Raw genomic sequence first — 23,156 nt, forward strand, 5'->3', positions numbered from 1 at the left:
CAGAGTAGAGACCATGATTAGCCTAGTTTTAGCAATGAGGTCCTGGTACACAGTAGGTGCTTCATAAATGGTGGTTGTTGTGTTGCCACCTATGGATGCTCCTAGGGCTGTGCTTTTGCTCCCAAAAAGTAGCCTCCTTTCTCCCTCTGGCCACATTCTGTTCCTTTAGGGCAGCTCGCCTCAGCTGACCCAACAGTGGCAATCAGTGGGGGAGGGACAGAGAGACGAAGGGTAGGAGAGCAGGTGACTGCTGGCAAGGGGCAGGGAGCTGCCTGGGCTGGGGAGCCCTCTGTCCCTCCTGACTCCTCCTGGTCCTCCACTGGGCCCTCCAGTCTTTCCTCCCTGTATGTCCATGGCTGCTCTGAGGTGGGCTCTGGCCTCAGGACCTGTGGTGGTGACCACTTGGCTCTGTTCCTAGATCCTGAGGGACACCTTTGCTGAGTCCTGCATTCGGATCTCCCAGGACGAGCGGCACAAGATGAAAGACCTGCTGGGTATGGGTGCAGGGACACTGGAATCCGGGAGCTAGAGTGCCAGGGGCTGGGCTGGCCCCAAGGGAGGACATGGTCACAGGAACCCTTTGAGATCAGGGACCTGCCTGCAGGAGACTTGGAGGTGGGCCTGGACTCTCTCGCCACTGTCGAAGACAGCGTCAAGAAGCGCATTGTGGTGGCCGCTCGGGACAACTGGGCCAATTATTTTTCCCGCATCTTCCCTGTCTCGGTCAGTGGGGCTGTGGGGAGGGCCAGGGTTGCACCCTGAGTCTGGGCCCTCCACAGGCGGGATGAGTGCTGGGGGAGGTGTGCCAGTGGCCCAGTGCAGGTCCAGGGAATGAGCAGTGCCAGGCTCCAGGAGCCTGTCCCTGACCCACCCACCTTCCTGGCAGGGCGAGAGTGGCAGCGACGTGCAGCTACTAGGTGTTTCTCACCGAGGGCTGAAACTGCTCAAGGTGACCCAAGGCCCCAGCTTTCACCTGGACCAGCTGAAGACACTCTGCTCATACAGGTGGGCTGGCCTGGAGCCTAGGCTGATGGTGGGGTGGCAAGATGACCCCCAGCTCATGCTCCATCTGTATGTAGCTTTGCCGAGGTGCTGGGTGTGGAGTGCCAGGGCAGCTCCACCCTAGAACTGTCTCTGAAGAGCGAGCAGCTTGTGCTGCACACAGCCCGGGCCAGGGCCATCAAGGCCATAGTGGATCAGTTCCTGAGTGAACTCAGGAAGGTAAGTGCAGGCCGGGTGCTGGGTCAGAGGGCAGCCTGCATCTTGTATCTCAGCCTCTCTGGCTTCCCTGGACTGGGACTGGGAGTTTAGGCTGGATCCCTGGAACTCCAGGGTGCTGGGTGGAGGGGGAGGTCAACTGGGGAGAAGGCGGGGTGGGCAGGCTTGCTGCTTCTGACTCGCTCACCCACCTGCCCACAGGACTCCGGCTATGTCATCGCCCTGCGAAGTTACATCACTGATGATCACAGCCTCCTAAGCTTCCACCGTGGGGACCTCATCAAACTATTGCCAGTGGCTGATCTAGAGCCAGGTATTCCCCAAGGAGGGCATCCTACTGGCGAAGCCTGCTTAAGCTGGCGCGGCCAGCTGGGTGAGCCACTGTCTTGGGTATGCCTTCTAGGCTGGCAGTTTGGCTCTGCTGGGGGCCGATCTGGACTCTTTCCTGCTGACATGGTGCAGCCGGCTGCTGCTCCCTACCTTCCCTCCCCTGAGCAGAGGAACAGCTGGCGGCGCAAAAGTCAGCCTCAGCTGGGAGAGCCAGGTCCCACTCAGTGGGACAGGGCCTCAGAGGTGAGAAAGACAGGAGAGGCAGAGGCAAGAGCTCTCTAGAGTCAAAGAAGGAGAGTGTGATTGCCCCAGCGGCTGCCTGCCTCCTGTGCCCTCCAGTGGCCTGGTGGTCAGTGCTTGGTGCATTGCTGTCCCCTCTGCCTTCTCTTGCCTTCTTTCCTTGTTTCCGAACCAGCAAGTCTGTAAACCTCCCGTAGCAGGGGCTGGACCTAACCCTCTGGCTCCCACATGGTGCTTATTTCAACAGCTATCAAGGATTCTCAATAAACAGTCTCGACTTTCTTGGCTTCTGGTGTTACTCCTCTTGGGTCTGGCAAGACTGGGACTGGGGCTGGGGCTGGGTAGGGCCTTGGGGACAGGTTAGTGGGCATTCAGGTGGCACCAGGTTTCCTGTGCTCCCAGCGCCCTGCTCGCCCCTGGAGACAGGCACACAGTGATGATTCAGAGGCCACCAGCCTGCCCTCCTCCATGGCCTATGCTTCTCTGTCCAATGACTCCCGCAACTACACCATGCAAGAATTTGCCCTGCACTACTTCCGGAAGCCTTCCACTTTGTGAGTGCCCTGGGCCAACCCCTGTGCCTGTCCCCAGCATTCCCAACCCAAACTCCCAGCCCATAGCCACCTGGCTGGTGCATGCCTACCCTCTCCATAGCCTAGAACAAGGGCAGGTGAGCCAAGCAAGCAGGGCTGTCCTTTCTTGTGTCTCCCATAGGTTGGACCAGAGAGGTAGCAGTGCCCAGGGGAAAGTCATAACCAGCCTGGTGGAGTACACCAAGGTAAGGGGCCAGGTGGGGAGGAATCCGGCCAGTGTCTCTGCCTTTTGACCAACATTGGTCCAAGACCCACAGCTGAGCCTCTTCTGCCAGTCTCCCATCCAGGAATCTCTAATCAGACTTAGTGATGAGGACATGAGCAAGCAGGCTGTGGCGGGCTTCCAGGGTGAGTGGTGTGGGCATCCTGGGTCCCCATGTCGACAGTGCCTTGGACCTACACACCTGGTCCCCCTTCCTCCCTAAGCTCTACCTGGCTCCTCCCCAGTCTGCCAAGTCTTCCTCCCTAAGCTCTACCTGGCTCCTCCCCAATCTGCCATGCTTGCTGGTGGTTCCTGTGCCCCAGGGTCCTCCCCCACTTGTGTTCTCACCCACAGGTTGTGGGTTTTTTGGAGTTCGGGGCTGGAAGGCAGTGGATGGGTCCAGCTGACAGCTTGTGCTGTGTGTGGCCTTGGGTACCCATGTGATTTCCCTGAGCCCATTTCCTCCCTGGTTAAGCTGCCCTGCCCGGCACATGGGCATTTGGAGAGTGAGGCATCAGATGGCAGGTGAAGGCCCCAACCCAGCTCACCTCGCTCCTCATCCTGCCTGCAGCTCTGATGCAATTTATGGGGGACAAGTCTAAGCCACGGGGCAAGGAGGAGATGGACCTGCTCTATGACCTGCTGAAGGTATGGAAGAGCTGTGTGTGCTAGAGGCTGGGCAGACACCTTGAGCCCTGAGGGCCTCTTTCTATTCTGCCTGCGCCTCAACAGGATCCCCTCCCCTTGGTTACTGTTCCTTTTAATCAATCAAATGTATCACACACCCACTATCTGCTGGGAGCATGGCTGTGAACCCAACAGGCGGTGGCCCAGCAGGGGCAGTGCTGCTGTAGGGAGAAGGCTCTGTGACAGAGATCTGGAGGAATGAGCCATGTGTACACAGAGACAGGACATCGAGGCAGAAGGAAGAGCAGGGCGCAACAGTTGTGACAAGGCTGTGCACCTCAGCACCGACAGAGCAGCATAGCTGGACTCTGATGAGAAGTGGGAGGGGGTGGGGACAGGCAGGGTACATGGGTCCAGGTCACAGCAGGGACTTTGATGGTGTACTGACAGGAATCACTGAAGGGTTTTGAAGAGAGACTTGGCTTACATTTCCTATCCTGCTACTGCTTGAGATTGTGGGGTATAAGGGCAAAAAGAAGTTACTGCAGGATCCCAGATGAGAGGGTGCTAGGTCAGGATCAGAGGCAGCAGCAGAGGGACAAGGGGAAGATTCAGAGCCCACACCCCTTGCCCCAGCTTGCAGTGGGTGCAAGGGGATAGAGCAGGGACTGTGAGGAGCAGGTCTGGGTTTCTGGAGGTTCCGTTTTGGACATGTGAGGTCTGAAACTCAGACTTCAGATTAAAGGGGTCTGGGATTCAAGGGGGCATATAGTCTAGATAGAGGCAGGCACCTGAGACCATCAGGGAGGGTGCAGAGAGAGGCTCAGGACATCACAGTGGTGGAGGCCAGGGAGACAGGTGGATCCAGCAAAGATGACCAACAGACCAGAGAAATAGGTAAAGAAAGCAATTTAAAGAAGGTGACCAGGATTAGGATATGGTACCTCAGGAGGCTCTGGGTTCCATCCCCAGCAACACACACACACACACACACACACAGTTGTTCATATACTTCCAGATGCTGAGACAGAGAGGCGACCACTGGGAGGTCACCTTGATTGGGCCCCTGCCTGGGATCATAGCAGAATCTCTTCCTGACTTTAGACCCCACGCATCCCTCACCCTGTGGGCCTGCCTACTTGCCCTTCTTGTCTCCACAGCTGTGCAGCAAGGAGGACCTCAGGGATGAGATGTACTGCCAGGTCATCAAGCAGGTCACAGGACACCCCCAGCCGTGAGTGGGCACAGGGGTGGGGACCTCAGGGGGGCAGTATGGCACTGTAGTCCAGCCACCTGCAGCCCAGGCTTTCTGCCCCACAGGGAGCACTGTGCTCGGGGCTGGAGCTTCCTCAGTCTCCTCTCGGGCTTCTTCCCCCCATCCACCACACTCATGCCCTATGTGACCAAGTTCCTGCAGGACTCAGGCCCCAGCCAAGGTGCTGGTGGGAATGGAAGGGGAAGGGGCTTTGGAGGCTGGGAACCCACTGGCTGGGGAGGGGTTTGGACACATGTGACCTCCTTCACCATGGCCCCTCTGCAGAGCTTGCCCGGACCAGCCAGGAGCACCTGCAGCGAACAGTCAAGTATGGGGGGCGTCAACAGCTGCCCCCCATGGCTGAAATGAAGGCTTTCTTGGTACTGGGAGTGGGTGGATGCCTTCTGTGGCTTCCCTGGGTTAGGGGGCAGTATGGGACTGACTGCTGGTTACTCAGCCTACATTCTGTTTCTACAAGAAAGGGCACGCAGTCCGCCTTCTTGTGGTCCACCTGCCCGGCGGTGTGAATTATAGGACGAATGGCCACATGTTCACGGTGAGCAGGGGGACCAAGGGAAGAGGCCCTGGGCCTCAGCTCTGGGCTCCCAGCCTCCTTCCCCCATCATCACAGTCCCATCACCGTGCACAGGTGGCAGGAGAAGTGCTGGAGGAGCTGTGTGGGCAGATGGGCATCAGGGACCCCCAGGAGGTGGAAGAATTTGCCCTCTTTCTCATCAAAGGGGAAGGTGTGTCCAGGGAGAAAAGGGAAGAGCAGCCAGGCTGGGTCTGGGGAGGAAGCCTCACCTGGGGGCCATTCTGCTCACAGGAGGTAGCTTCTGTGCTGGGGTGGCAGGGTGGGCTGTAGGCAAGTCTGACCTGTGCTCCCCATGTAGGTGAGCTGGTTCGTCCCCTGTGGCCCCATGAGTACCTCAACAGAGTGATGGTGCACCAGGATGTGAGCCTGCACAGCCGGCGGCTGGGCTGGGAGACCCCACTGCATTTCAATCATCCCACCTACATCAACACCCACTACGGCCAGGTCAGTGCCCCCCCCCCCCCCCCCCCCCCCGCTATCCAGTGCTGCAACAGCTTGGGGGCGGAGTCTTCTTGGGCAACATCTAGGGCCCTTCTCCATGAGGATCTGGATCCATGGCAGCTGGAAGGGGCTGCTGGCAGAAAGGATTTGAGCTCCTGGGGGCTTTACGCTGCCCCCTTCATGGCCTTGCCCCCACCAGGTGCTGCGGGACTACCTACAGGGGAAGCTGATGGCCAGCGCCCAGGCAGAACACCAACTTGCCCGGCTGGCTGCCCTTCAGCACCTTGTAAGGGCCAGAAAGAGCCCCCCCTCGGGGTATGTGAGCTTGGCCCCCACACCTGTTGTGTCCCCACCCACCTCAGCACCAGCCTGAGCTTCTCCTCCAGACCCTACCCCACTCCCTCTTCCAAGGCGACGGTCACTCCACTAATCCTTCCTGGCCCTACTCAGAGTGGCCTGAACAGCCAAGGCAGTGGATATCTGACCTCTCTACCCCACCCCAAGCTTCTCCAGGGTGAGGCCCTCACCTCATTCATGTGCATGATCTCGTCTTACCCACAGTAGGCACTATTACCTGGCACCATATGCCCAGCCCTACACCAGGTGGTCACTGGTGGTGAGATTGACTGACCTCAGCTCTGTACCCTAGGCAGGACCTACTGGCTTATATACCAAAGCCTCTACAGTGGCAGGTGAATATGGCAACTATAGAGAGTTTGATGGGCCAGGAGCTCAGGCAGCTACAAGGACACAGCCCCCAGGAAGCACAGATCAGCTTCATTGGTAGGTCTGATGCAAGGGGGACATGGGGTGGAGGCTAGAGGGGTCTGCCTGCCCTTACCTGCCCCAGGGAACAAAGCAGGGCAGGCTCCTGGCCCCTGAAGTCAGAACCCTTGCCCTGGCCCTCTCCATTCACAGAGGCCACAAGTCAGCTGCCCCTCTTTGGCTACACTGTGTACGTAGTGCTTCGAGTGAGCAAGCTAGTCCTCCCAGGACCTGCCCTCCTGGGGCTCAACCGCAGGCACCTCATCCTCATGGACCCCAGCTCCCAGGTGGGCAAAGCTCCTGCCCTGGTGCTGGCCCAGGACTCAAGGGCCATTCCTCTGCCACTATGAATTGAAGCCCCACCCCAGAAGAGCCAAGCTTTGCCATCTCTGTAATCCCCAGAAACTGTGCTGCTCCATAGCCCTGAAGGACCTGCAGCGGCTCCGCCTGCTGAGTCCCCTGGAAGAGGAAGGGCCCCCTGGTCTGGAACTCAACTATGGCTTGGCCGACAGCCCTCAGACCATCTGGTTGGAGCTGCCACAGGTGAGTGGCCAGGACTTCAGTCACCCTTTGGAAGGAGGATGAGTGCCTCCAACCAGCCCTGGTGTGCAGTGGGACCCACTGCACTGTGAGCAGTGCCCACTGCTCAGGAGTGGTGTGGGCAGGGGCAGATGGGAGCTGGCTAGGGAGCCCAATGCTGATGTGCCTCTGCCCAAGCAGGCCCAGGAGCTACAGAACACTATCATCTTCCTGTTGGATGACAGTATATCTTCCACTTAGTGGCCTGGCCTCAACTGAGGGCCTGGGGTTGGACAGAAGAGGCAGCAGCTTCTGCCTGGCCCAGGTCTCTTTCAGATGGTCCGCCTTACAGGCCATTCTGGTTTGGACTTCATCACTTGGCTCTGCTCTGGAACCCACCACAGCATAGCCTGGTTGGCCCAGGTGAAGGCTGAGGCAGGGGACGCCACAGTGACTTCAACTGGGAATAAAAATAGCCACACTCCCTCCAGGGTGGGCTTGGGGAAGGGAAGAGCTGTAGGAACTCAGTCCAGGCATCTGATGTTGCCCAGCCTGGAGGAGAGGCCCATGTTGCCACCCAGGCTCAATGTCAGCATGAACCTAGGCCTGGAAGAAGCAGCTGCTGAGGAAATAAAACTCCTGAGGAAAAGGCCTGTGTGTGTGTGTATACATGTGCCATGTGCTGACAAACAGGACTTTATTCTTGTCAACATCTCAGTTAGGCCTGTCCTTCCTGACTAGGAGCTTAGCAGGGGGACGGGGGGTACCTGGCAGCTGCCCTCTCCCCATAGCTCTGTACCTGTAATCTCAAGGGAAGCGGGTGTGGAGCACCTGGGAGGGCCCAATACCTTGGAGAGGAGGGCTTCACTCCTGGCTGAGACCCATCCTATTAAGTACAAGATAGAGGACCCTTCCTTCTTCCTCTTAACCTGGAAGCAGTCACACCACCCTCCCCTTCTAACCTGGGCATCTGGCCCAGAAATCCCAGCCATGAGGGTCAGGAGAAGCAAGGAGGCTCTAAAAAAGGCCACAAGCTTTGCAGGCAGAAAGCTGGGCAAACCTCTGGCCTCTGCCTAGATTTGAGAGGGTCTGGGGCCATCTCCAAAGCAAGGTGTGATTAGAAGTGGGAATGACCCTGAGAAAGATGGTGCCCCAGGCACCAGCAGGCTGGCCCAGCTACCCAATTCTGCAGGAGGCCCAGGCTGGTCCATGATGGAGTCCGGGCAGGATGCTGGCCCTGTCCAGCCAGTAGTGGGGTCATGTCTGTGGGCCACACAGGCTGTGCCAGTCAGCTTCACTCTCGCACCGGGTGTGTCCATGGAAAAACTGCTTGATGAGGCTCTGGGCCTCTTCCTTCACTGCAGATTTGGGGCAGGAGTTTGTAATAAGTAAGGCCTGATCTCCTACTCAAAGAACCCCCGCACCACCTCCCAACCCTGGCCATGATGGTGCTCACCAGTCCTTCCAGGAAAGGTCCTCTGGATCAGCAAGTGTGAGAGATGGCGGGCGAAGCCTTTAAACAACTCCTAGAAGGCAGAGGGGCAACAGAACAGAGTATAGGAACCTGCCCCAAGTCCTGGAGCGACCCACGGCCATGACCAAGGCAGGCCCAGGGAGGGCAGATGCTGGTGTTGGCTGAAGGCTCAGCCTGCTCTGCCCCACTTGGTTCTGGGGCACCCACCCCAACCACCCATTACCCTAAGCCTGGAGAGGGCAAAGCTCCCCTTCTCACCCTACCTTAGATGCAAACTTGCCATCCTTGTAGAAGGGGGTCAGGTATCTGACCACAACATCTGCAGCCTCCTTCAAGGAAATTCCAGGAGCTGACAGCTGGCAGGGATCTTGGGCCAGGGTGTTCAAGGTACCCTGTTCACTGCCCAAGGCACTGCCCCTGACCTCTGCTAAGATGGAGGGCTTGGCTTGGGGGCGAGGTCTCTTTTGAGCCCGACTCCCTGGGTTCTCCTGGACAGGACAACAGTGAGAGGTCACTCTTGGGTTCCCTTTCACTGGTTCCTACCCCTCCTTTGGAAGACTGTGCCTTAGCACCAGGTGGCTCCCTCTAGCCTGTCCCATCTGCTCCTGGGGTATAGAAAGAAGTAATGATTTTCCTGAACCCCTGACCAGAACTCCTGGTCTTGTCCACAGGCCTCCTCCATTCCCCCATGCTTCTTCCTTGATGATACCTGCTGGGATCTGGGCCGCTTGCCCATCTGTGTCTTCTTTGGGGAGATGAGCTGGGCTTCAGGGAACCCCTGGTCTTTGAGAGGGCAGGTGCTGGCCGGAGGGAAGAGCAACATCAGAGCTCCAGGGCCAGGTGCTCCTCAGCCCAACAGATTCATCAGAGCTTCAGAGGCCCAGTTAGTAGAGGGGATGCTGCCAGGCAAAGTCCACAGGACCCCATGACTACTGTGCCCTCACTCCTGCCCTTCCCTATGCCCTTACCTTGGCCCCTCACTGGGACATGCCTCAGTCTGAGGAGGGTCCATCAAATATCCCCGGAGTCCATCTTCTTCCTCTGTGTACTTCTCTGAAGTCTTCAGAGGTTCCTGCTTTCTCCCACAGGAGGGGCTGGCACCATCTGCCCTTGGGGCTGTGGTGAGCGGAGGTGGGTTTTCTGCCCTTTGACAGAAGAAGCGGGCAATATTCTGGGAATCCTTTTGGGCTGCTGTGGCCAGGAGCTGCTGCTTCTTGCTGGCCCGGGCTTTGGTGACTGAACTGCTCCTGGAAGAGGCTTTCACCTTCTCAGCAGAGGGCCCTGCACAGTGAGCACTACCTCCAGGGTCTTCTCCTTTGGGCCCAGGGAGGCCCTCACTCACATCCTTATCCTGGATGCCAGAGGGCTGGCTGGGGGGTTCTTGCTCATCTCCCTGCACAGGCTGGGAAGACTCCTGAGTCCGAGACTTCTCCATCAGCTCAGTGGCTGTCTGGAATGGACAGGAGCCTTTAGGGAAGCCAGCTCCCACCCTCTTGGCTTTGAGCTGTAAGGAAGAAGAGGAAAGACTCAGACCTCTAGGTCCCCTGGAGGGTACTGTTGATTGCTCTAAGCTATGGCTGTTGGGGTGGGGCTCTCAAGACCGTGGGAGTTGCACAGGACATCATTTGGGAGTCAGGCTGATGGGAGAAGAGGCTGCAGTTGGCAAAAGCACAGCTAGCATAGCAGAGATGTTCCAGGGGACCCAGGGCCAGGGCTGCATCACCAGGAGAGTGCAAGAGGATGTACTCTACTGAGGGCAAAGAAGTGGGGCCTTTCCTGGGCCTAAGTTTGGGGCAGACACACACCAGAGTGTCACTCACCGAGTACACATGGGAGGCTGGTGGGATGTCATACTCATTGGGCTCTGGGGGCTCAGCCTGGGCACTGCAGCTTTTGGCACCACCTCCCACGTCATAGAGCTGTCCATCCTTGGAGGCTCTGTGGATCTCAGCTACCTGGGCAGGGACAGACATGGAGGTCATGGTACCTACAGGCTCCTTCTATATTTCCAGCCCAGGTCTTCCTTTCCCATGAGGTACAAGAAGAAATTGGACACTGGACAAGTTGCAGTCCTTACAGAGTTGGCTAGAAACATCTCCAGCTGGCCCAGAAAGCCAGACTCTCCTCTTATAAATGGCTCTTGGGGCCAGTGGGCTAGCAGATAGCCTGCCCTTTCCTATCCTGATCCAGTGAATGTGCCCTGCCCACCTGCCCCTTGCCCTGGGCCCACCTTCCTCAGCACGCTGGCCTTGTAGAGGTTGGCCATCTTGGCATTCCGGAATGTCTCATATTCTAGCTGCACGGCCTGGGCCTGGAGTTCTGTTCTGAGGGTAGGAATGAACACAAGGCGTCTGGTGGGCCCAAGACCTTTCCCTGGGATCTCCTGCTGGACCCTACACAGAGACTGCAGGGTACCTTCAGGACCTGGTGGGGATAGGCACAGGGATTCCAACCAGGACTTTCTGGGTACCCTATGGCTTACAGGTCTTCAGCAGACACTGGCAGCCCCTAAGTGTGGTCACACCTGCCCCCTGGGGGGAGTTGTAGGGACTGGGTGACTCTGAAGTAGGACAGATATAACAAGGGGCTGCCCAAATGAGCCTGGGGGTGGGGTTTGCCCACAATCTCCTGAGGAACTAGTGCTCAGAGATCTCCTCTGTCCCCAAGGCTGGCTCTTGCTCTGGCCCCATAGATCTCAGGACACTCACCCATTGCTGGAACCTGTGGCTTGGCGGTTGCTGCTCAGAGCCTCCTCCAGGAGACCCAGGCAGTGCTCACGGGCCTGTAGGGAGAGGGGAGTTGCCACCTGGCCTCAGGGGAGAGCCCTGGGGGACAGGTGAGGACTTGCCCCTTTCTTACCTTCACAGGGAGCCTAGGAATCTTTCTGCTAGAAGCCTCTTTCAGGGGACAATCTTCATCTGGGGAGAGGAAGGATGGGTTCTTCCATTCAACCTCCTGCTCTCTGGAGTCCCTGAAGACCCCAATAAGGCAACCACCATCCAAACCCAGGGCACAGCCCATAAGCCCCTGGAAACATTTCTGTACCAACCTGGGGGTATGAATTCTTCTATCTTGGGGTCTTTGCCCTGGAAGACGGCATAAAGGGCCTATGAGGCATCCTGCTCTGTTGTAGGACAGTTCCCACCCAGGGCCAGGGAAGGGTGTTAGAGGGTGAAGACAGAACCACCTGGGATGCTGCATGGGTCACTGACTCCCTGCTGAGTCCCCACCTCCTTCACCTTGCGCAGGCTCATCTGCTTCTGATAGAAGAGACTCCATTCCCGCTTGTGGGCCTCATCTCTGCCCTCATCACCACTGCCTCCAGAACCTTCATCATACCTAGGAAAAAGGTGGGTTGTGAGCAACTCAGGACTGAGGTTCTGTCCTGACCACTCAGGCTGCTGGTGGAACATGATGTCCTTCATGCCCTGGAAGCTTGGGGCAACATGGAGGTCCAGGCCCCAACCTAGTCCATAGGGCAGGAGGGTAAACCACAGCACTACCATGTCTGGCCTTAGCACCAGGAGAATGACAGACTATTTCCAATGGGTTGGGGGGCCTCTGGCTTCATGGCTCCTGACCTGCTGAAGCCCCCGTAGCCCCTGCGACCTCCTTCATACAGCTCAGGGTCAAAGCCATTCCCCTGGGAGGGCCTGATGCAGGTCTTGCTCCAGCTGCTGCTGTGCTCCAAGGCGTCCAGCTGTTTCCGCACAGCAGCAGGGTTTTGACAGTAGTCGCAGCCTTTGGTACAGGCAGGCGGAGCATCCCCAAAGTACTTGGCAATGGCAGCATGGCGGCACCTGGAGCAGGCAATACAGAAGAGATGAGGGATAAGAAATGAGGACCCAGGCAAGCTAGCATTTGCTCACCCCAGCTCCAAATACTGGCTGAGTGTCACTGTCCAGCACCACACTTGGCATCTCACACATGCCACCTCATGGGGGCCTCACAAGTCATATTTGATTTTGCCCATTGTATAATTGGGGACAGTGAGGGAAGAAGCTTTTCCAAGGTCATATCTATATATGTACCCCAAGAGCAAGGATATAAGCCCTATTCTGTCTATTACTCCCCTGGCCCCTGGGACCCTATCCTCTGGCAGTAGGTGCCCTTGGAAGAGTTCAGGCTCTGATACAGATGCTGGCTCTGCCACCAAGGCTGTGTCCCTGGGTAATCATCTCACCTTTAAAACTTACAGATTCTCAATAAAATGGTGCAGCAGGACGCTGGCCTCAAGCTGTGTGAGGACTGAGAAGGGATGCTCTGAAGGGCATTAGGATACAATATTACTTCCCACCCTTCTCTGGGTCAGAAGGGGAGGGAATAGTAGGAGAGGGCCCCACTCCAGCCTCAATACTCTGCTCTGCTTGTATCTTGATGCTTATTCCTTGTGGACCCTGATAAGCCTGTGTCCCAGCCTACTGTACCCAGGCCGAGACTGGGAGCTGCACAAGGCGTAACTATCAAGAGAGCTGGCAAGCAGGTGGTTCTGAGGGCCGGCACTGTACCGACTCACTGGTGAGCATTCAGCTAAGGAGATGTGGCTTCACTGGAGTCTCCTCCTCACCCCCATTGCCTTGACCCTGTCTTGGCCCTCTTGGGGTAACTGCCCAAGCTAGGAACAGACAGCAGCTTCCATCTGGCCCAGTAGGGTCTATTTCTGCTCCAATCCCCAGACTGAGGCCCCACCAACCCTCAGGCAGGTACAGAGGCCCTGGAAGGAACCATAGCTTTATCAGGGTAGTTACAATAGCCATTCCTGCCATTGGGAAGGTAGCACAGGGTAGAAGAGCCCAAAAGGGGATGCTGGAGCAGAGGCAGGGCTGTCTGGAGTACCAATCGGAGGGATAAGAATAGCTGGCGCCAGATGCTCTAACCAGAAGTCTTCTCAAATGGCAGTCTCAAGAAACAAAAGCTGAATGTGACTAGCCCCCAAAGCAGTAGGGTCAGGTCACCTTCTAGCCAAGAGGACACAGCTCTGAAGGTAAATAGGAACAGCCAGACAGCAGAGGTAGCCACCAGAGGGCGCTCTCATGCCCACTCCTGCCAGCCCTGGATGAATATGACACATATTACCTCCACTTGAGTCCCCTTGTCTATACAGTGACTGCCTGTCTGTCTCTGGGAGGCTCAGGCATTCAAGTGGTGTGGCCACAGCGGTTTGCCTCCTCCCTACCCCCCAAGCTCTGACTCACTGGGGTTTTGTGTTCAGATTCAAAGAGCTCCATTGACTTCGGGGCTAGGGTCAGTTTCTCTCCCAGGAGACTGGTTTGCTGGGTGGCACGACCAGCCAAATGTCAGAGGGCCCCAGCCACTGGGCTCTGGAGCCAATCCCTGACAGCTGGGCCAGGAGTCCGCGGGGCAAAGCTAAGCAGAAAGAAATCGGCAGTGTCCTTCCTCTTAAGAAGAGTTCGATGTCCCTCACAGGGCAAGCAGACCATTCCCAGGACACCAGGATTCCCTAAGACTTCCCAAGACACCTCTGGGTGTTGGGCGGCCTGCTGGCAACACCTGCCTGTTTGCTGGGGTAGCCCAGCAGTCCCTCACTATTTACTTTCTTTCCTCGGAGAGGCCAAAGGGAGGAACAGTGGCTCAAGGTACAAATTGTGGGAGTTGGGGACACAGGCCTGAAAAACACGCCTGAGGGCGGCAGTGGGGAGCCCAAGGGCAGGGAAAACTGCTCCACCCTCTTTCCCTGAGGGCAGAGGATGAGCCCCTGGGTCATCTACTCAGAACCAGAGCCCAGCACCTGTCATCAGCTAACCAGGCCCAGCCCACTGGCTAGAGGGAGGGGAGAGAAGAGGAGGAGGAGGAGGATCCCAAAGCCCACTTCCCCAGCAAGGAAAGCCACTGGGTAGAAGTTGCAGGACAAGCTCCAGAGAGGGTTCCCTCTGGCTCCCCCTCTCGACGGTAATTTGACACTTACATCTCCAGGACAACCAACAACAAAAAAGCCAAGGCTGTCGGACAGCAGCTGGCTGTCAGCCTCAAGGAGGAGCTCCAGGCTCCAGGAGCTCGTGCTGAGGAGTGCCCAGGGGAGCTGCGGCGGGCCAGGGAAACGGTGTGCACGAAAGAGATACAAAGAGATACGAGGTGGTGGCCAGGGGCCCGAGGGGAGGCACGCAGACACCCTGATCCGGGCTCCCTTTCTTGCCTCCCCAACAGCTACGTTCCAGGTAAGTCGTGCTGGCCACAGAGAAGGGGGTAAGGAAGACAAGGGAACAGCCAGGGTCTCCTGCACTGGGGTGGGGGGCCACATCTACCATAAACAGGGAAAGGAAAGTCTTGGAACGCGTCTAGTCACCTCCTCACAGGGAAATCTCCTGTGCACCTGAGCTCTCCCTTCCCCTGGGACCTTTGTGAGGGGAGGGTGGGGGACTCTGCCCCAAGTGCTGCCCTGCCGCCTGCTGTGCAGCAGAGGGCCCAGGCTGCTGACTCTGCAAGTCAGTTTAAGCTTTTTCTATTCAGTGGGCTTTGGAGAGGGATTTGGCTGCCCCGCCACGCATGCCCGTTGAGCCCCCGTTTTCCCCAGGATTAGGCTCGAGTCCTCCCCTCCTGGGTTCCCTTAGTGGAGGAGGCACAGGGCAGGGTATGTCCAGCCAGTTCACAGCCCCCTGGGGATGCAGCAGGACCTCAAGCAGCTCTGCCCACCTGTGTCCTGGACAAGAACAGCAGCTGCCATCTCTTTTGGAGGTTTGGCCCACTCAATATCAGATGTTCCCACCTAGGGCTTGGCCCAAGGAAGTGTCCCTGGGCCCACTTAGATCCCCAGGAGCCCCCAGATCTCCCTCTGGCAATGAGTTCTGAACACTGAACCATGGCCATGTACACCCGATTCTAAACTCAGTATTGGGCTGGGAGATGGTTATGAAAGGTGTGAGGCTGGGGAGGGACCATAGGTATTCAGATCTCTGTGGCACCACAGAGATGCTGTGACCCTGAGACAGATATCTGGTTCTTCAGGCAGCACTGAGCACTTCCCTCCTGGGAAGGGCTCCACAAGTAGAGGCTACTTACCCCTCCTGCCTCCCTGTCCTCACATCAGAGTTAAAGTCTCCCACACCCCTAGATGGTTCTTCCCAAAGCAAACAAGTTGGCATCTAGCAAGAAAGAAAAACAATCCAGGGAAAAGTGGAAAGCAAAGATCAGGCCAAGTGTCCTGGGCTTAGGAGAGGCCATGGGCTTTGCCTAGCTTGGAGACTGGAAGCATGTGGCAAAGGGAGGGGACTGGATGGAGGCCAGGGTGTACCTGAGGCATCAGGTCAGGGAAGGGAAGGGCACAATGGTGAGGTGTGTCTTATCTCTAACACACCCCAACAGGCAGGTGCCCTACATCCACTGGACACAGGTGGATGAGGTCCTTCTAGCAGTCCAAGCAGGGTCAGAAAGTGGATGGCAGGAAGTCCACCTCCTGTCCTGGGAAGCTATGGGGTTGGGGCAATGAAACTGCGAAAGGTTCTAGTGCCTATGTTCTATTTCAAGTCAGAATCAGGGCTGAATGTCCAGCATGGTGCACACCAGGTGTCTCCACTCTGCTGGCCTCTGGACCCTACAAATCTCCCACAACTGTTGGTTATTTCTCACTGGAACAATTTCTCAAACAAGATAATGCCCCACAGGGCAAGGGTGGCTGAAGCCCACCATGACAAAACAACGGGGGCTGAGCAAGAAGGTCCTCGGGGCCCTGAGCCATGGAGCACACTGTGCTTATCAGGTATGCACACACTGCCTCTCCTCCACGGGGCACCCTGGAGTTGGACTATCAGTTTTCTGAGGAGGAAACAGACAAGCCCTGGTACCAAGTGGCAGCTGTCTGGCCTGCAGGATACCAGTCTGTTCCATGGCAAGGCTCTCTCTGCCAGGAGATGCCACACAAAGGCTGTTGCCAAGTCCCTCCAGCATTGCCAGCCTCCCTCTCTGTCCTGCATGCAGGCTGTCAGGACTGAGGCACTAACAAGCTTGGGGGTGGGAGAGGCTCTAGTTCCTCTGGTTCTCAGGCAGGAAGTGCAGTTAAAAAAGTTTGGTGAGTCTGAGATAGAAAGACTAAGAAAATACATAATTCTCAACTCCACTTGGCCTCCCTACCTTCTTCCCCCAAATCTGGGAAGGTAAAGTGGCAAGAGGGGCTAGTCCCAGGGCTCCCACATTCCCCTGGCCACAGCTGGGAACACATGCAGCTCCCTCCAAGATAATGGCTGGGACACATGCCACAGGGTCACCTGACGGTTGCTGGTTATATTGGGCACCAGGCTTCAGGCACTCTGTTGGTCTTGCTTTAAATAGCCCGCTGGGAAGACGCTGGGGACCAGCTGGAATGTGCCTCTTTCCTTTTTTAAGAACAAGACCCTTCAGCTTGCCCCCCACTCTCCTGCCTCTTTTCTGGTGGGCCTGTTCTGCTCAGTCATAGGGCTAAGCTTGAATGGACAAATACCAACAGCCATGCAAAGAGGACCCCAGGTTCTTAGGGGAGAACAACCATGCCCAACAGCCCCACTTCTGTGCACAGTGCAGATGGAATCCTGGGGGCAACCCTGGGTCAGTTTGCTGAGTGAGGATGGCCAAGTCCAGCTGGCTAATTCAGCTCCCAGTTGGCAAGCCATCCACATGCGTGGCCCACCGCTGGTGTGGACCGACTTCTTCCAGAGTGGAGACCAGGCCCTCTAGGCATGAGTCTGCAGCTTTCCAACTTCACAAGCCCTGGAGGACACCACCTTGTAGCCCAAGGTCTGATCAACAAACCCTGTCTTCCCTGCAGGGAAGCTTCGGCCTCACTGTCCCTTCCCTGCCCTGAGTTCTGACTCTCAGATGGACCCGGAGTCCCCACACCACTTCTCACTAACAGCCATCTCTCCCCTCCCCCACAACCTCTCCCTGGGTCTTTGGGTGTGGCATAGAAGAGAGAAAGCTCTCCCTACCCACCCACCTCCTGCCCACTTCCTCTTTTAAGGAGTGGCTCCACTGGGCTACATTAGTCCATGTGGGCAAAGTGCCAATCAGGTTGAAAAGCCAGACCAAGTACAGATGAAGCCGGAGGGGAGGGAAGCAGGACCACTTCTGAGCCATGAGCAAATTATTCCTTTAAGGATGAGATGCCTGGAAACCTGAGGAGTGGTAATGGCACGAAGGTCCCAGAACAGGAGGGGACCACCATCCTGTGCAAGCCTGTCCCATTTGGTCAGAGAAGGGCCTCATTTGGTCTGACCAGAGGGAATGGTACTATGCTCAAGTCAGCAGGGCACTTAAGATCTGTCCTTTTGGAGACAAGTAGTATGTGTGCTCTCAAGAAGCCTGGTATGCCTCAGTCTGAAGGTGACATGGTGGTGAAGTTAGAGCTTCAGGCCCACAAGAGCAGGGCTGACCGTGCAGAGCCCAGGGGCTGCCAGTCGTGGGCAGTGTCCTCACTGGACGGCTGCTGCACTGGCCTAGCTTTCTGCTCAAAGCCTGAGATGGGCCCTCACTGACAGGGCACAGGGCAGGAGGAGCCTGTCCAGTTGTGACCGCAGAGAAGTCACATAGCTCTCAGGTTACCCATAAAAGCAAAGAGGTAGGAGTGGGTGACTAGCAGTATCCCAGGATTCTGTGCAGCTTCTTACTGTGCAAACTGGGGTCTGATCTCCTTTGCAGAAATGTGCTAGCCCTGAGGTAAGGCGTGAGAGAAGTCAGGGGATGTAAGCCAGAGAACCTCACACTTCTGACAGGAAGTCACTTTTCCAGGGAGCCATCATATGCCTGCTACCCCCACTGTCACTAAACAACAAGTCCCCTTGTCCAGCTTCCAGACACACCAGAAACATCCCAGAGTAAAGGACAGACAGTCCTGAAAGGCATATCTGCGGAGGGCTAGTCGGCAGTGCATGGGGGACAGCTCCTAAGCCAGGAGACCTGCAGCTGCCTCAACTCCCCTGGCAATGGCCAGGCCCCACCCAGAGGGTGTTCATATCCACCATGTATGGCTGGATGGCCAAGGCCCAAGTAGCTGGAAAGGTGGGCATCTTATCTCTGTGTCAATGCAGAGATGAAGTGACCTACCCACGACACAGAGGAAGAGGGGAGGTGGGATGATTGAAACACTGTTCTAAGAGGGTCAGCTGGAAAAACTAGATCAGCTACTGCGGGGAAGGGAAATTCACACCAGCTGCCATCAAGTTCCTGATGGACTGTGCAGGGGAAGAGGGACTCCCTGGAGGAGGGCAGGGGTCTGACCTTCTGTGAGCAGGTGGGCTGCTCCAGCAGGAGAGTCCTTGCCTTCAGGTGCTCAACAGGAGGGCAGCAGGCCAAATGCAGATAGAGCACCAGGTCAGATGGCCCACGGTTCTAACCCTGCTTCCAGGCAGCAGTGCTGGGAGTGAGCAGCCCTGTAGCTGGGAGAAACACAGCACAGGTGCTGCCTGTTGGGTTGAGACCAGGAGCAGGGTGGCAATCAGTAGAGCCAATCAGGACATCACAATCCCCTGGCCACCTGATCTACCACATCAGGCCCAGGATTAAAGCAACTGTCTTGGTGAACCGGTTCAGGCTGGCTGGCAAAGGTTGTCCCTGGTCCTTCTCTAAAAAGGCTCTGGCTCCCTTGTGCCCACAGGAGAGGTAGAAGGGGAAAGAATCCCTGATGCACAACAGGCCTCAACTAACAGATTGAACCTGGAAACTCCTTTGGGCCTCTTGGGCACCCTGGACAGGAAGAAGCTCTCTGAGGTGGGGGTGATGGACAGGCCTCTCTGGTCAGGCCAGAACAGATCCAAACCAACAGGGGAGGGAAGTCCTGATCCCATTCAGAGAGGACCCTTCCCCTGGCAAAAACGGGAGCAGACAGTGCAATCTCCTCCCCTCACATTAGAACAATGTACCAGCAAAAAACTCTGGCTGCTGGGAGTGGGGGGGGGGTCCCAGGGGACTCAAGTTTTATATCCCCCAAACCTCCTCTCCGCAGTGTTCACTACCACTGATCCCAGCCAGAACCCCCATGAACACGTCCTCCTGCCGGGCATGTGATGAAAGGCAAACATAGGCTGGACTCCCAAGGTCCATCTCCCCAGCCAAGGGCATTGGAGAAGGTACCCAAGTCCCAAAGACCCAGGGGCTGATAGGGGAGCTGTGCCAGCCAAAGCATCCTGGCCAAGCCTAGTTGTAGTGTCTCAAGGCAAAGGAATGTACAGCAAAGTTGCTCCACCTTGCGGACAGAAATCTTCACCAACTCAGGCCTTGGCTGGCAGCCCCCAAAAGCAGGCTCTTTATGTCACTCATCCCCAGTGTCCCTGATCCAGAGCTGGGCCAGCCAGGTTAGGGCTGAGGGTGGTCACTGAGTGGGCCCCACTAACTCCCGGCTTCCCTCAGAAGCCACCAGGGGCACAGGGGTAAGACCTGACAAACTTGTTCTGCGGGCTGCAGCAGGAGAGGGTGGTTTGCAGGTGCTGCCTCAGTGTGCAGCCAGCCCCGCGGAGACTCTAGGCACACTCTTTCTGCCTCAGCGCAGCCCGCAGGAACCTCAGCAGGAGCTGGTGCAGCATGGCAGCCCCCGGCTTTGTGCAGGAGATGCATTTTGTGGGTGAGAGACTGTTGAAGAAGCTGCGAGGGCTGCCCCAGGCCGAGCCCGTGGAGCTTGTGGCCTTCTCCATCCTCGTCCTCTTTACAGGCAAGTGTGGGCACTCACAGTCTCCTTAGCACCCCATGGCTCCTCCTGGCATCTGGGAGAGACCAGAGCATAGTGCTAGCTAGAGAGCTGGTGGGGGTGGAGACTGTCCCCAGATAAGGAGGAAAAGCAGTTGCCCCTTGTGGGAAACCAAGGGATTTCCCCATATCCTCTGACATTGCCCAAGTGATGGGCAATGCTGGGTAGTACTGGGAACGGGGCCCAGGGGCACTGTCAGGTTTCAACCCAGAGATGAAGGGAGCCAAGCTTGGGTGGTGGAAGAGACACCGGGAAGGAGGTCAAGGCTCAGGGCCAGCAAGGGGACAGTCAACATCCCCCGTCAGACCCTCAGGTCTTTCAGACTACTAAACGAGACCTGGGGAAGCCCTAGCATGGGTCCGAGGGCTCCTCTGGAAAGAGGGTGGGCACCCTTGCCTTCCCCACCTTCTCAGGTCCACTCTCCCATCCTGCAGCCACTGTTCTGCTGCTGCTGCTGATAGCCTGCAGCTGCTGCTGCACTCACTGCTGCTGCCCTGAGCGCAGAGGCAGGAAGGTCCAGGTGCGGCCCATGAGCCCCCACTGAGGGACAGCAAGACATGGAAGGAGAAGCTGGAGAGGCTGTCTGCCTGGCCCTGTGGCCCTCGCGCCTCCAGACAAGGACCCCCAGCCCTAGTTCTGGCCCTGTCCCGATGTCAGGACGCTGACACCTGGAGCCTCACCAAGGAAACAAGGGCTGGGACACGCACAAAACTCCACCTGCTAGTGGACACTGGGTGTTGGGGAGGAGTCCACTGCTCAAAGACTGAGGACGCCACCTGGGTCTTCTGCTGACCTTCACTTTTTAACAAGGACACAGGAGTCCCCATACTTTGATGGGGACCAGCCCACATCTGTGGGGAGCTGGCCCTTGGGGCTCCACTGATCCATGCCAAAGAGGAACAAGCCAATCAGAGGGACTTTGTGCAATAGCTACTGGATCCCAACCAAGAGGAACATGTCAGTATTCTAGCCTGGTATTTGCCTGTTTATTTCCAAGTAAAAGCTTTTTGGTTATATATTTCTGAGGTTGGCTGCACTCTGTGCATCAGGAGGGCAGAGCTGGAATTCTAGGGGTGTGGCCAGCCACTATTCTTTCCAGACCACTGCTCTCCCTAAGCCCATGAAAACTGGAAAATCACACAGGGAGGAGTCCCCCTCCACAGCCAAGAAACCAGTGGAGGGACACAGCAACATTCCTGTCACCCAACAGTTAACAAGCAGTGGCTGCTGGATACCCAAACTGTGCTAGGCCCGGGAAGGCCACTTAACATTTTCCACTGTCTATAACTTCTGCCTGGACACACCACACTATCAGGCTTAAACCCCTGGATCCCTAAACTTCTGAGCTCCAAGAAAAGAGGTCAGGTCCCTAGTTTTCTCTACAACTACTTCCCCATTTGTGGGCTCACACCTCACCTGCCACTCACTGGCTATGTGACTCAACCTCTGAGCCTGTCTCCTCCCTGGTGAAGAAATGGGCTCATCCTGGCACCTGCTTCCTGTGGTGCACCATGAGAATAAACAAAGATGACCTCCATCTAGCACTTAGCACAGCTGAGCATAGTTCCAAGAGCTCCATAAATACGAACTGACTTATTCTCCCCTCTAGACAAGGGACCAACCCACAGCAACATGGACCCATTTTAAAGAATGGATCTGCTAAAAGGCAATGCCCCTTCCTGCCTCCCTCCAGTTAACTTTCTCTTTGAGAGGTAGAGCTACAAACCCAGAAATGGGGGAGAGAAGGCACATGGATGTGTCTCCCCACATGCCAACGGGGCTGGACCAGAGCATCTGACAGCACCTCCCCACCAGCCCTCTGAAGCCATAAAGGGGTCTGCAATTTCCTAGACCCTTCCATCATCTGGTCTGTGCAGCACACTCCCCAGGTGCCTGAGAGCAGAGCCCTGTCATGGAGAGGGGATGCCAGCCCTGTCATCTCTAGCTGGCAATCTAGGCCACACAGGTGGGGGCAGGCAGGGCAAAAGCAGCTCTCACTAGCTGGCTCCACTTCCTGGTCTCCAGGACTCACCTGGCAGGTTTGAGTCAAAGGCCTGGGGAGGAAGGGTTTCCATCCAAAAGAAAAGAAACCCAAGAATCCACCTGTCCCTAGTAGTGTCCAAAGTAAGGAATTCTAAAGAACAACGGCAACACTGAGGTCAGTGACAATGAAGAGCTGGAATCCACTGAGGGCTAGTCCACGCCCAGGAGCTGTCTAAGCATTTCAATGCAGATCAATTCATTTAATCATCACAATACTTTAATGCCTTAGATACCATTATTATCCCCATTTATAGGTGAGTAGGTTGAGCCTCAGTGACACTAGATGTCCAAGCTCAACCAGCTGGAAAGTGGCTGAGCCAGCCTCTGGGTCCAGTCTGTCTGGCTCCAGAGCTCCTGCTCGCCACACCCAGGGCTCTGAGGCCTCCTGGATGTAGGACAGATAAGATTCTTATTATCCTCCAGTGAGGATAATAAGAACCCTACTGCCCAAACACCCACACCCAAACTCTGTCTCAAAATGACCTTCACATGAGTTGGAGGAACCCAACGGGGAAGAGCTGGGGTGGAGCTCAACCAGGTGTCAGAAGAACAACCTCGGGATGGTGGGAGGGAGGGGGAACCCTGCATTTTTCACTCCTAGCACTGCTGGTTGGAGGGTCCTGGGAGCACTTGGTTGGGAAGCAGACCAGTGCTTGCCCGATTCCTCCAGAAAGCAAGGTTTCATTGGCATCAAGAATGGCCCTCCTAAAGAGTGGCTGAGGCTGAGACTCTGCTAGGAAAGCCTCTAGTTCCCAGCCCAGCTGCTGGGAGTCAGGCGCCGTGAACAACCAGGGCACACACAGGTGTCTGGCTAGTCTATGTGCACCCTCCTGTCCATGGCAGGCAGTACAAAACTGCTGGGTCCAAATATGAGGCTGTCCCTGCCTGCAGAAGACGTGCTCCTCCTGCTCCCTGGTGAACACTGAGCCCCTCCAAGCTCTGCTGGGCCAAGTGCCACGCAGGCACCCAGCCCACTCAGGTAAACAAAGCTGCTCCAGCCCAACCCCGGGACACACAGCTCCTAGCACAGGGCGTTCCTGGGGAAGGGGGCCTGGAGAGGAGGCAGCTACACCCCCACTGTGGGAAAAATAAACACAAAGACGCTTCAGACGCGGGATGCCTGAAGATGGCTACAAATAAGGGACGACCATCAGGTTGCCTCAGGCCTAGAGAACATCTGACTGACTCT

At 56.6% G+C, this 23,156-nt stretch overlaps 3 protein-coding genes across 5 annotated transcripts in view; 2 read left to right on the top strand and 1 right to left on the bottom strand.

Annotated features, from left to right (window-relative positions):
- The window catches only part of MYO15B (myosin XVB), a gene marked incomplete at its 5' end in the record, with an annotated part of 31,177 nt that extends 23,838 nt beyond the window's left edge, over positions 1-7,339 (top strand). Inside the window, 21 exon segments of the mRNA XM_081271676.1 lie at positions 419-494; positions 605-723; positions 887-1,005; positions 1,080-1,221; positions 1,420-1,531; positions 1,622-1,791; positions 2,191-2,342; positions 2,503-2,566; positions 2,657-2,729; positions 3,155-3,231; positions 4,371-4,444; positions 4,531-4,646; positions 4,751-4,845; positions 4,944-5,021; positions 5,115-5,211; positions 5,359-5,504; positions 5,701-5,816; positions 6,151-6,284; positions 6,420-6,553; positions 6,669-6,809; positions 6,987-7,339. Coding sequence (XP_081127802.1) covers positions 419-494; positions 605-723; positions 887-1,005; positions 1,080-1,221; positions 1,420-1,531; positions 1,622-1,791; positions 2,191-2,342; positions 2,503-2,566; positions 2,657-2,729; positions 3,155-3,231; positions 4,371-4,444; positions 4,531-4,646; positions 4,751-4,845; positions 4,944-5,021; positions 5,115-5,211; positions 5,359-5,504; positions 5,701-5,816; positions 6,151-6,284; positions 6,420-6,553; positions 6,669-6,809; positions 6,987-7,046 — 2,295 coding nt within the window. The 3' untranslated portion in view covers positions 7,047-7,339.
- A 126-nt stretch (positions 7,340-7,465) lies between these two features.
- The window catches only part of RECQL5 (RecQ like helicase 5), a 33,568-nt gene continuing 17,877 nt past the window's right edge, over positions 7,466-23,156 (bottom strand). Inside the window, exons 8-19 of one of the 2 annotated variants that reach the window (XM_081271673.1) lie at positions 11,841-12,059; positions 11,499-11,598; positions 11,309-11,345; positions 11,119-11,177; positions 10,968-11,041; positions 10,490-10,583; positions 10,080-10,214; positions 9,228-9,763; positions 8,969-9,059; positions 8,523-8,747; positions 8,242-8,311; positions 7,466-8,143 (exon numbers count right to left, since the gene is read on the bottom strand). In XM_081271673.1, the coding sequence (XP_081127799.1) occupies positions 8,043-8,143; positions 8,242-8,311; positions 8,523-8,747; positions 8,969-9,059; positions 9,228-9,763; positions 10,080-10,214; positions 10,490-10,583; positions 10,968-11,041; positions 11,119-11,177; positions 11,309-11,345; positions 11,499-11,598; positions 11,841-12,059 (1,741 nt within the window). In that variant the 3' untranslated portion in view covers positions 7,466-8,042. Of the gene's footprint in view, positions 8,144-8,241; positions 8,312-8,522; positions 8,748-8,968; positions 9,060-9,227; positions 9,764-10,079; positions 10,215-10,489; positions 10,584-10,967; positions 11,042-11,118; positions 11,178-11,308; positions 11,346-11,489; positions 11,599-11,840; positions 12,060-23,156 lie in introns of both variants that reach the window. The other variant, XM_081271672.1, reaches the window with a different exon arrangement.
- Positions 12,081-21,367, top strand: SMIM5 (small integral membrane protein 5). 2 transcript variants are annotated; one of them, XM_081271675.1, is made up of 3 exons: positions 12,081-14,435; positions 19,730-19,888; positions 20,359-21,367. In XM_081271675.1, the coding sequence occupies exons 2-3, from the start codon at positions 19,762-19,764 to the stop codon at positions 20,466-20,468; spliced, it is 237 nt and encodes a 78-aa protein (XP_081127801.1). In that variant the 5' UTR covers positions 12,081-14,435; positions 19,730-19,761; the 3' UTR covers positions 20,469-21,367. The 2 variants fall into 2 exon arrangements, with proteins under 2 accessions (XP_081127801.1, XP_081127800.1); XM_081271674.1 differs by having other exon boundaries at positions 12,092-14,435; positions 19,725-19,888.

The sequence above is a fragment of the Spermophilus citellus genome (assembly GCF_964194105.1).
Source record: "Spermophilus citellus genome assembly, chromosome: 17".
NCBI classification, from domain to species: Eukaryota; Metazoa; Chordata; class Mammalia; order Rodentia; family Sciuridae; genus Spermophilus; species Spermophilus citellus.